Source organism: Camelus bactrianus, chromosome 4 (genome assembly GCF_048773025.1).
Source record: "Camelus bactrianus isolate YW-2024 breed Bactrian camel chromosome 4, ASM4877302v1, whole genome shotgun sequence".
NCBI classification, from domain to species: Eukaryota; Metazoa; Chordata; class Mammalia; order Artiodactyla; family Camelidae; genus Camelus; species Camelus bactrianus.
Genome location: NC_133542.1, coordinates 19,774,018 through 19,787,001, shown reverse-complemented (window position 1 = coordinate 19,787,001; position 12,984 = coordinate 19,774,018). Strand labels below are relative to the sequence as shown.

Here is a 12,984-nt window from a genome sequence, read left to right as displayed (position 1 = left end):
CTACTACCTAGCTGATAAAAGTGAACTTAGAATAACAGGTTTTCATTAAAGAAACAGATGAATAGATATTTTATAAATATATAATTTAGGTAAAGTTTAATTTAGCTTCATATTACACCAGAAAATTTTGTATTTAGGATTGAATACAGTATAAAAACTAAATGAGGTGTTAAATTTAGCTTGGACTTCTTTACTTTGAAAATATTAAGGCATGGGATATTTTTAGCCAAGATAATTCTAGCTCATGCAATTCAACTCTATTTTAAAATTATTCTGCTTATTATATATCTTTATTCATATCCATACCACAAAGACCAGTGCATGAAAAGCATAATTATCCCAATTCAAACAAGTTGACTTAGCCATAAAGAGACTTTGAAGGTCTTATACACACTTCCATGAAAATTCATGTGTGTATTTCTAGGAGAAAATAGGGATTCACTTCCCACAACCGCATAAAGCTTTTTCCCCCCCTTGGAAAAAAAATTCAGTGAAGAGATGGCCATAAAAAACAGTTGTGAGATAAAGGCATTTGGTTAACAATTTTATGAAAATGTTTATAGTCGGAAAAAATTTACTCATTTTTTTTCTGGCTTCTGATTTTTACCTATATTTTCTGTTGGAGTGATATTTTGACCTGTTATTATTCAAAAGCAAAAGGCCATTCTACATTGAAAGAAGTTTGTGAAATTTATGCTTTTTCTATGTCTATGTTACTTTAAAACATCTAATACAGCACATGTATAAATGTCGGGACAGATGGCGATTGAAAAAAGGGAGAAAAGGAGAAAAAAGTTAGAAGCAAATGGCAGGAAGCTGCTTGTTTATTACACAGGTAGTTAAACAAAGCTGTCAAAATTAAGACTTAGCAGTAGGAGAGGTTTAAGAGGAAGTTGCTTTAGGAAATGTAGATATGCTAGTCTGAGGTTAAGATACTTTAGGATTGCTGTAAAATTCAGTGAACTGATTTGCATACCTGGGATCAAAGCAACCTTCCTGAATTTCAAGAGAAATCATGAAGTGGTGGTCTGAGAAAAGGAGATAATAGATCTGCCAAAGTAGAGTCAAACACGCAAGGAATTGTTTTCTTACTCCAGATTGAACTGTCCAATAGTAAAATCAAGGGTGACACAATGACATTAAACCAACACCTTTGTGTCCAAAATTTGAAGCCCCAAAATGTAAAACACAAGATGTTTTTAGAACAGATAAAGTCACACATTTTGAAATTTCAAAAGAAATTTATTTTATCTAGCCATTGAGATAGTTCTTCACTTTTCGTATAGTAGACTAGGATTTCTGGCCTATTACATGAAAGCAAAATCCCATTCAGATAGCCAAGTTTATTCCTTGTCGAGACTGGGAAGTACCATGGACAGCAAAAAGGGCACTAAAAAGTCTGTAACCTGGCTTTATTGCTTTACCCTTCTGGGCCTTATTTTTCCTACCCACACGTGGAGGTGAGAGAGTTACTTGTTGCATTAAATTAGTGGTTTTCAAACTGTGTCTATAGAACCTATTGTTCCGCAGAGTTGCTTCATTAAATTTCATTTTATATATTTTGAAGTATCTTTAAACAATAACTCACAACAAGTATATTCAAACATAAACTAATTTTAACTTGTTCAAACTAAGCTAAATTGTAGAAGTTGTTGTAACAACTAACAAAGGGAGTACTTTTTGCCCTCATTGTTAAAGTTCTTGAACACATCTGTTTAATTGAAAAAATAAGTATTCTAAGATTGCAAGGTAAGCTATAAAAACCATTACTATTAGCATCTACTTCTTTGTGATAAGAATTTTCTCATTACTACCCATCTAAGACCAAAACAAACCAGAAACAAACTGGATGTGATAACCATTAGCCATAATCCTTGCTATCCAATGTTTCTGTTTACCAGAATAGCCTCACTGTTCTCAGTAATTTGCTTTATAATAAGTAGATACTATATATTTGAACTAATAAATGCTGTCACTTCCTCGTTTCACTCACCAACAACATCCACTGGTTTCGATGGTTGTGGATTGATTTATCTAGTGGTTTCTAGGCTAATGAGGTTGTTGACATCTATTCCAAAATAATCTTTATGTTTTTATGTCTTTTTCCTGATTCTTAATGCTAACTCAGAAATGTGGGTAAGTTCAAAGGCTATAATGAAAATAAAATTCACTAATAATCTCCAGTGCCCACAGGTAATCACTGTTAATACTTTTGCTCTATCTCCAGTTTTGTCTATAGCTCATAACATAGAGAAATCATTCTGTATATAATAGACAGTTGGAATTCAGTGACTTAGCATTCTTGATTTCCCCCACTCTAAAGCAAGCCTGATTGCCCAGGACATGTAGTAACAAGTAAAAACTTGACATTTTGCTGAGATAGGAATTTGGATTCCTTTCACTACAGGACCAACATTTGAGCCTACCTAGCTGCATTGTCATTGATGCAGTCATTTTTATGAAATGATAAAATACTTTGTTTCCTAGCCCGGAGCCATCTCAAAAAGGAAGCCAAAATGATGCTTATAATGGGAGGGAAGAAGAAGAGAAATTAAAAATTTAATGACTTTTAGCTAAAATTAAGAATATTTCTCACTTGGGCTCTCCTGGAAGTCCAGAGGCACGCCTGTCCTAGATGCCAGAGATCTAGGCATGTTTCACTTGTTTTCTGCTTCACCCATTTAACACCCTTTTGCATATAGCTAAGACACTTGGAATCTAATGAAATATAAAGCCTCCTTGTGCCTGCCATGCTATAATCATAGCCTCTGTTTTGCACAAGGGGAAAGTATTTGTTTTAACACAGTGCCTGCTGATTTGTGCAATGGTTTGTGTCATTGTTGCCTCTGGATGAAGGGTAAAATCTATCATGTGGTCAGAAAGTCTCCAAATGTATGCCTGTGGTTCAGCAACAACAAGGCAGAGTTTTAGTTCAGTTAATGAGCACCTTATGTTTTCAGAGTGTCTTTAAATGCAAAATATGCTCCATTTGGCCTTAGATATCAGTCTAGGAGACTGGTGAGACTGTTAAGGCTGCCTGGGGGAAATTGTGCAAGACGTTGTTTGTGAGACAGTCAGAGAACCACCTTTTCAGATTTTTTTTCTTTTTTTTGGCACAGACCTTTTCTTTTCCCTCCAAGGCAGTAATGAAGGGGGCTTAAATTGGCAAGGGTTAGTCATGTGAAAAAAGCTCTCACTCATCGCACTGTCGTGGTCACAATCATTAGCAAGCAAATCTGTTTTTAGCTGAAACCGCACCCAGATTCCCCCTTCTCTGAAGGAATTCAGAGTAACAGCCCTAAGCAAATGCCCAAATGTGTATGCCCTAAGCAGCAGTTCTTGGTGACTTCAAGTGACCTCTTTCTGTCCAGCTCCATTTAATTTAACAGCAAGTTGCGTAAGCCATCCCTGGCTATGGACCAAATAGTGAACAAAATCTCAGAACTGAGTCCTAATGCGACTTTAGAAGAAGAGTCTGCATCATTAGAGGCAGTGTGTGCAGTGAGCATGTAAAACCCAACCGCACTAACTTTCCACACCGACTTGGTGAGCGACTAGACCAATGGCGATGCAGTGATTATCCCTGTACCCTGGTGGTTAGGAGGGGAGCTTTGGAGCAACACAGCCTGGCCTGGGATCCTGGCTCTGCCACTTACCGGTTTGAGTAGCCTTTGGCAAATTACTTGTTCCCACTAAGCCTCAGTTTTTTCATCCTCTGAAGTAAGGCTGTTAACTACTTACCTCACAGAGTTGTCATGAGGAATACATGGTGTCATAGGCTTAAAGAACTTAGCAGAGTGCCTGGCATGTGATAAGCATTCAGTAAATGCTAGTTGCTGCAGCTGCGGTGACTAAGAGCACGGTCATGCTAATGTTGACGTGGCCTCAGAGAAACTCCTAAACTCTTCAGAAACCCGCTTCCTTCTCCATGGAAGGAGACGGAACTCTAGCATTCTACATGGGTCTGGAAAAGTAGTTCTCTATTTGTTGTTATAACAGTAGGAGACACAGATTCCTAGGAAATAGCTTCACGAAAGTAAATCACATTTATCAGATTTTTAAGACATCATTGCCATGAGAAATGATAAGAAATGAAGCAACTCCTGAAATCCCAATGTGTAAATGTCTAATAATCCCCACGTAACCAGCTATGAGCCATTGCCACTGAGTCCGCATGGGTTTTGTGCCATGTCTCATCTCCAGAAAAGGAGAACTCAGTACCAGGGGACTAGAAAGTGTTTAACTCAATTAGCAGTTACAGTATAATGAAATGTTTCCCTGTTCAAAAGCTCTTTTTGTTTTATTATGATAGCTCAGTGACGTAGAAAAGTAACAACTTTCTTCTTTTTGATCAACTTCATTGAAATACACCACTTCGAGCAGCTCCTGAGTAAGCAATAAAAAATGCCATCCAGAAGTCCCGTTTGCACTTTTATGCATTTATGATGAGATAAAGCAGAGTTTTGGTGCTTTTTAGAGGGTGTAGCCATACTCTTCCCAAGATTACAGACCTACCTCACATGCTCAGACAATCAGCTATAACTCAGTTATTAGGGCAGTTTAGTTCTTCTACCAAGCCAGCTCATCACTAACAATAATGATCACTTCTTATATTTTAAACTTTTTGAAAGTATAATTATTTATGCAGTTCTTTTAATTGACATATGAGTTAATAGAACAGGTATTATCATCATCCTCATTTTTAACTTCAGTCTATCAGCTTGACATTACTAGCTAAATAACTTTTGTACTTAACTTCTCCAGGCCTTACTTTTGCCATCTGTAAAATAACTGCAGTACTGCAGTCAGAGAGTACCTAGGAGGAGTACATGAGATGATGCATGTACAGTTCTTAGCAAAATGCCAAGCCCTCAACGAAAGTCATATGACAATACAGCTGTCATTATTGAAAACTAAACCTGAAAAGTGACTTGCCTAATATTACTTCTATTTAAAGTTTCTACAGTGCTTTCACATCTATCATCTCAGTTCGGTTTTACCTTCTCTAAGAGATGAGGAAGACAGAGATTATCATCTGTATTTACAGATTAAAACAAACTGAAGCCCAAAGAGGTTATGGGACCTGCTCCAAGCTAGGGTGGCAAAAGAAAGCTGAGTCATGAAGTCGTGAACCTGAGTGCTTCCAGTTCCAGAGTATCTCCTATATTACATAAGTCAGGTCACTGATCCCTGAGCCATCATATCCCATGGGTACCCTTGTTCTGCATGATGCCTTCATCAACCCCTGAGATCTGGTTTAAACCCACCATAGACCCCCACAGCCAGCACAGAGCTGCCAGCCATAGTATCAATGCAGAGTTTGGTGCCCTGGGTCTTTGAGTTGACCATATACCCAAGTTAAGCAAAGCCTCTTTCATATAAGCATAAATACTGATATTTGCTCAAATCAAACAATGTCCACATCATTTAGACAATACAGGAAGAGCTAAACAGAGCCCAAGGAAATATTAGTCCCATTTATTTAAAAGCAGTTCAAAACTGCATTCTTTAATATCAAGAATGTTTATCCACAGAAATATAAGTGTGAGAGAATTATGGTATTTGGGGTCAAATGAACAAAAACCCTGCAGTAGTCCGTTTTATAGCAGAAAAAAAGATATGTACGTTTAGAAAGTTTTCAAATCCTAGACGACGAAGCAGTGTTCTTTTGGTCTGGTTCCAAAAGATAAATGAACGTTGCCTAGTAGGTACTGTGTTTTTTGTTTTTTTTTTTTTCATTGTGACCTTTACAGAATATTTCTTCATTTGCTGGCTCCCAACTTGCCTCTTCAAATAATAGGGAACCCTACTGTGTTTCATAAAGTCACCAAATTTTAAAGTAGGAGAGATTTTGAGATGACTACCTAGTTCAGTGGTCTTCGATCTATGGTCCACAGAGCTCTGATTTCTGCCCTCAGTAGCTACCAGAAGGGGGGCAGATAGGATTAGGCCAAGTGTGGTGGGTTTCCAGGCACCCATTCTTACTTCATCTTAAAACTCCTGATTTCATCCAATACATAGATTTTGCAGAAGAACAACACAGAAGTCCAAATATAATGTACTCAAGGTCACAGAGAGAGAGAGCTGGCAGAGAGGAGAACTGACCTTCCCTCTCCCAGCTCATCAGGGGGTCCATTGTGCCATGATCCTTTGTACTCTGCCACTCATGAAAAAGCAAATGCTTCAGTTTCTTCCAGCTTTTTATTGCTTCTCTCTTCCCCCTTTCTAAACTGTTGTTTAGGAGGAGATTGGTTTCTCTTGCCCTGGAGTTGTCGAGAGATGAATTACTCTCTTTGAGGCCAGAACTCCTTCCACCACCCACAGTTTCATTCATTTTTTTATTGAGTACCAATCCTGTGCCAAGTTCTGTGCTTAGTACCATGGTGAAGGCAAAGAAGAATCCTCTAGAGTATGGCCCACAACACTGCCAAGGGGTGGAGGGGTGGTAAGTTATACAATTACAGAGCAGCGTGATATCTGAGAGACACGTGAGACAGACAGGGAATAGAAGACTTTTTTAAAAGCTGTCATGGCTATTTCTGGGAGATCCCCAATGGAAGAGATGTAGAGTTAAGCCAAGCAGGTTAGAAGCACAGTTGCCATTAAGCTGTCCTTTCTCTGCCCTAGATCGCCCAACCACCTCTGTCTGCCAAAGCAGCCTTCCTAGGCTGCCAAACTACCCCCTAAAGCAGCCTTCCCCTCACACAGATGACAGAGCTAGCAAAAGGCAAGGAGTAGGACTAAAGATGTTCACTGTGAGTAGCAGTTTGTTTGGGAGTTTCTTTAACCTTGTTCTTGTTTGCTTGCTTGCTTCATTCTGGACGGTAGTTGTATTTCTTGCTCTTGTACCTTCGCACCAGTGGCATGATTTCATTGAATGATTATTTACCAGTTGCCTCTGGGCGGGGCACTGTGTTAAAAGATACAGTAAAGAACCAATATGGATTTTGCCCCATAGTGTTAAACTAGGGAAAACTTACACCTAGTTAGAAATACGTACATAGTTAAAAGTGATGAAGGGAGTTAGTGCTGTGGGTATTTGGAAGAGGAAGAGAGAATTTCTGGCCGGATGTTGAGAGAAAATAACGACAGGCTTTAGAAGAGGTAGCACTTAACTAAGAAATTTCCTTGAGCATTAGAGCATCATGTTATCTGTTGCTATGACAGCAATGAGCAGGCTGGATTGGAGGAGGCAAAGCCTCTAGGCAGAGAGATCTATTAGGAGACTGATGCAAAAGGGTCTAAATTCATGTCACAGAGATGTATTTGGCAGGCATCACAACTGAAGGAACTGTATGTGTAGGGAACACGGGAAAGAGAAGAAGCAAAGATGTCCCATGGTATCCAGCCTGGGAGTATGGGAGGTTGGCAGTGCTCTGAACAGTGACAGTAATCACAGGGAAAGAAGCAGTTTGCAGGGGAAGATAGTGAATTGTCTGGACACACAAAGCTGAACAAATTGAGAGCACATCCAGCTATCAGGAAGTCAGAAAGAGGCTTTGCAGCCCAGGAAAAGAGTCGTGGGGTCGTGCAAGAGGCACTCAAAGAGATGGTTGAAACCATGAAATGGACTCCTGTTGATTCATTTCCATTGTAAAAAGAACCCAGAATCCTGCAGATTAGGTGCTCGTGGTGTTAGTTGCATTAGGATTTTTTTCTTAAGAAAGATTTAGCACAACGTGTAAATCTCACACTTGAGTCAATCAATATGGGTTGATTATTCATTAGGGATATTGTCCTAAAATAGCTTTGGAGATGATTTCAGGACAAAGACTTAATCATCTTTAAGGGACATGGGAAATTAAGGTGATAGCCTCATTTCATCCATTTATATCATATTTCCAAATATTTCTGTATTATACTTTCTCAGACTTGAATTTTGTCTTGCCTAAATGTTCTAATTCCTGTACATTACAGAAAACTTGGAAAACAGAGAAACATAAGAAGAAAGGAAAAAAAGCCACCCATAATCCAAACACCAAGAACTAACAACTCTCCTTGGTCCTTTTCTAACATATGAGAATACATACACATGTGCACACATACACACATGTATATAGACTTTATGAAAATGACTATATAGATGTATGAATACATGAATTTTCTTAATATTGTGGATTACATTGTACATTCTATTTTGTATTGGATTTTTTTCAGTTGACATTACATTTGAATATTTTCCATGTCATTAAGAATGGTTCAAAAAGCTTTGTGTTTATATGCTGCATAATATTTTATTCCACGAGCCAGTCAGAACACTGAAGCATTCCCCGGTCGTTGGACAGGTCCGCAAGGTGTGTACTTGAATGTGTGTGAGGATGCTTTGCAATGTCTTTCTTCTCCTACCACATGAATCCAGAATTACCACGTCTTCATCCTCCTCTTCTCTTCTCCTATCACGACCCCTGATTTGGGGGACTTTAGATGGGATCAGATCACTGCCCAGTATAGGAAGTGCTTGAGTGATCAGAATAGTTAAGGCAATGGAGAATGAGTGGTTTTACCCCTAAACCAACTGTTTATTGAGTTTTCCCTTCGTGATCATTTTTTAAAATCATTTCTGCACAATCTTCACCACTCCCCATGTATTCAGACACATAAATACTCAGGCATGTACACACACTCAAATACAAATCAAGACCTAAACATGGGAAGAACTTAAAGTCCCTCAAGGACATCCTTTTTCATCATTCTTCAATGGGTACATTTTGCCTAAGAAAAAAGATTGTCTTAAAAGTAAGGAATAGAAAGTTAGGTTCAGGCACCGTTGCCTGCCCCTCTGACAGTGTGGTGAAAGGCCAGGGCCGTGGCATGAACCCCAAGGGAAAGCAGAGCCCATGCACATGAATATGCATTAACAGGACTAGACAGAGCACCATTGTTTTGATATCTTTCTGTTTTCACAGGTGCCATAGAGCCATTTTATGAGTCTTCACCATGACCTATGCCATAGAAAGACAAATATAGCTATAGTTTTGCTGAATCCAGGTTTCAAGCTCCTTATTCAAACAAAAACATAATTTCTAAATCAGCCCAATGCAAAGCCCAACACCTTGAATTCTATACACTCTCTCTTTTATCCCCCTGCTTTTCTTCTGGCCTCTTTCTTTCAATGTCACTGCCTCCGCTTTAAATGTCATCAGCTGATAAATCAGTTGGCAGAGATCTGTAGCAGTTTGTTCTCATATTGAGAATGACAAGTCATAGCTATAAATTTTTTCGGGAGAGAAGGCCCTGATAGGCATTTCTGCATCTAGATCTGGATGTAAGCAGGAGCAAAGATGCGAGAGTTAGCTCAAACATAGCTGCAAAGTCATTTCTGTGTGTTCATTAATTAACTACCGTCAGATCAAAGTTATTATAAACTTCAGAAGTTTGGAATTCTATGAAATACAATTCTTTTAGAGAGAAAATTTCCTTCATTGTTAGACTTAAGAATTATTGAAAAGAGATCACATGATTCTAACAAAAGACAGGGTTAACCTTTCACATCCGATTTCCTGTCAAAAGAAGGCAGAAAATAGGAAGTTTCTCCAACTTGGGAAAACAAGGAGAAATGTTTCACATTCATATTTGTCCCGTTCTTGGGTTTGTTAGAGCCATGGGATTTTGAGCTTCCTCAAAAGGCAGCATCCATCTTCATGAACATTGTTACTTAAGGGTAATGCACATGCAAACACCGTGAAGGTTTAGTCATAGAAATGATTGCCAAAACTTACTCATGGATAAACAAAGTTAAATTAGTACTCCAATGTTTGTCCCTCTTGGGAATAGAAATCTATATGCAAAGATTGGTTTCCCATTTTTTCAAACTTAATTTCTCTCATCTCTCCGTTACCTTTCGGTAATTTCTTCAGAAATTACCCTTTATCACTCCCTCTTTCCTCTTTATCTGTCATGATGTCCAGTCAGCGCTATTTTTTATCTTTCTGTTCCACAGCATGCCTCGCTCACTCTACCCAAAAGCTTGGGCTTGTTTGCCATATTAAAAGAACACACAACTGTGTCAGAGGATGGGATCAAAGCAAGTCTTAATTCATTTATTTAAATATGAATACATTTATAGTAAATATGAATACATAAATATATACCCATCCCTTCATCCCAGAATAGAGTATGTGGGTTCCTTCAGTATTCAGAAGAGGGACTTGCTGTCATTGGTCAGTTGTAAAGTAAGTGTCTTCTGCTCATGCCCTTCCATGCTTTGCCCCAGCAAATAGGCCACATCCATGAGTTCAGCTCTCTGTCTGCCCCTCTTGGTGGAGTGTCTGTTGCACTAGCCTTTTTATCTGAGACTCATGAGTAATAAATCTTCCACAAGCTAGGGGGCTCAGCAAGAGCAACGTCTCGCCGATTGGAGGGTTTACTTGGAATCATTGGGTTGGATTACTGTTCTTTATTGGAGTCCTGAAGGCCTCAGGGCTCCCATACAGTCTGTAGTATCGTTTCTTGTGAATCCCATTAGCCACACAGCCTAAAATGTCCTGTCCTATGGCTCCTTTCACTTTTGTCTCTAAATCTCACAGGTTTCCCAGGGCACTACATCTACTAACAACAGTCAGATAATCACAGCTACCTCTATAATAGCAGTTAGCACTATGTCACGTTTAATAGACCACAAAAAAGATCTTTCATGTTTATCACCTCATTTTAACTGCTCTCCCTTTATTTTGGTAGAGAACTCACTTTTGTTGACAGTTGCCTACTTCCTTCCCTAGTTCTGCTTCCCTTTATAAAATAACCAAGTGGCTGTTTTCCAGATATTACTAAAACCCCTAGATCTGTCAAGGATACATTACCTATTTGCTAAGGCACATTACATAGTACTGTCAGTTCCCAGGTACACACTCTTACATGTAGCTCTCTCTTTCATCAGAAGTGAGACAGTTACTGTAAGTGCTTGGCGAGCATCTGGAAGTAACATTAATAATGATGATGATAATGACCTCAGAGGATGTATAATTGGGGGGTATTAAAGAACATTTACAAGCTCATTGTGTCATAGTTAATGATGAGGTGCCAAGTTTTCTTGCCACCACCCTTTCCACTGGTATTTCCTGCTTGGATCAGAGAACTAATTATAGTAAATGATGCCCTTTCAAAGAACTTGCCTCATTCTGAAGCACATGCTAGCATAAAGATATTGAACTGTTTTAGTGTTGTTTTTCAGAGATAGTTTATTAATACTGTTTTGCATTTGTCTGAAAAAAATGTATAATGTAATCATTTAGTGTTTATTTTATTGTGTGTACCTTCTACTCAGAGGGTTGGCATTATTGTTCCTAACAGTGACGGATACAAGCAGATCATGCCTTATGACCTCTACCATCCCCTTCCTCGGTACGTAAATCAATCGTCCTGATGCTAGAAGTAGTAAATTAGTCTTCTGCTTCTTTTATGTATATATATATATATATATAAAATATAGATATAGATTTTGTGTTTTTCTGTAATAATAAGATAGTAGATAGTATATTTTGCAACCCATCCTGAGCTCTGCTTTCGAATAACACTAGCCTGTAAGCTTGTCACTCAAAAACCATTCTAAGATAGGGTCGGATTCCATTGGAGTGGACACAGTAATTCACTCTGATTAGATATAGTGTGTGGGTTTATGTTATGTCTTTCTTTCACTCTCTTTGTCCTTTTCTATGTTTCCTCTGCAATAGGACCCTGGTCATTAAAGCACTGTTGCTAACTGTTAAACAAACACTGCCTGAATTATTATCCCAATACCACAAATGTGGAATTCCAGATGTGGTATTACTCTGCATAGGGGCTTTGAGTATCCTTTTTTTGTTCCAGAGAAATTATAATTAAATACAAAAAGGCAGTTTTTTCATATCCTTATTGTTCAGAACATTTGGTAGGGAGGGGAGTTTTTTTTTTTCCAAAACATTAAATTCCATGCACGATATTGCTTTTTTTAAAGTACAGTATTTTTTAAAACTAGAAAAAAATCATTAAAGTGATGGTGAACTTGTAAAAGAACTTGTTCCCTTTATTAATATATTCATAAGAAAACTGGAGAAGCTGAAAATATGCTAGCTGCGGAAGGTATCACCAGCAGCTACATTGGAAACAGCTCCCTAGGGAGCAGAAGTGAGAATTGGGTTTGAAGCTACCATTGTTCTATGAAAGACCTCTGGTGTATTCTTCTTGCTCATTTGGACTTCAGGGAGTCAGCTGCTATTCAGAACCCAAGGTTTAAATCAGATCACAGATAGTTGGAAGTAATCCCCAGTGATTTACTCAATCTTGAATTAAACAAAGCCCAGAAAATGATTTTATTCTAAACTGTAAAAGAAAGCAAAGTGTGATTGAAAACCTTCAAATCCTTAGTGAATTGAAATACAAAAAGAGAGGACCTTGAGGTCATCTAGTCCAGCTCCCCCGTGAGACTTCATTCTCTCACTCCTCCCCCAACAACATCCATTCATCATACATGTATAAATGCATGTACTTACACAGATATGCATGTATGTGTATTTAGTGCAGCTGTATTCACACCTTACACACACACATATGTCTTTAATTAATGCATATAGACCAGTGCAAGTTGTTATCCAGCTTCTACTTAAATATTTCCAGTGACTGGCAGGAAACTCACTTTTCACCATTCTAATGGTAGCACATAGAGAGGAGCGCTTGATTTATACTGTATGTAGTTGTTTGGGGTTTTTTTAAGTTCTTCTGCTAAGGAATTACTTCATGAGTCAGCTCCCTCCCACTTTCCTATGACTATATTGATAAAGACAATAAATGACTTTAGAATGCTACAGATGTACCCTGCTAGTTTGATCCAGAACCAAAGTTGGAAAAAAAAATGGAATGAAAATATAAAAGATGAATTTAACTGAGCCAAGATTTCATTTGATTTCAGTTCCTCTATCTGTAAAACAAGTATCCATAGAACTCCTGTGTCTGTTTGTGTGAAGGCCATGTATTTCAAGATAAAGGCACAGTTGAGTGTCAGGGGTGAGA

At 38.3% G+C, this 12,984-nt stretch overlaps 1 protein-coding gene across 3 annotated transcripts in view; it reads left to right on the top strand.

The window, feature by feature from the left end:
• Positions 1–12,984, top strand: part of ADAMTSL1 (ADAMTS like 1) — an 825,746-nt gene that overhangs the window by 605,429 nt on the left and 207,333 nt on the right. For 2 of the 3 annotated variants that reach the window (XM_045509896.2, XM_010946030.3), the window contains one exon: positions 11,290–11,340. The exons of the other annotated variant lie outside the window; for it this stretch is intronic. In XM_045509896.2, the coding sequence (XP_045365852.1) occupies positions 11,290–11,340 (51 nt within the window). The remainder of the gene's footprint in view (positions 1–11,289; positions 11,341–12,984) is intronic. 3 annotated transcript variants of the gene reach the window in all.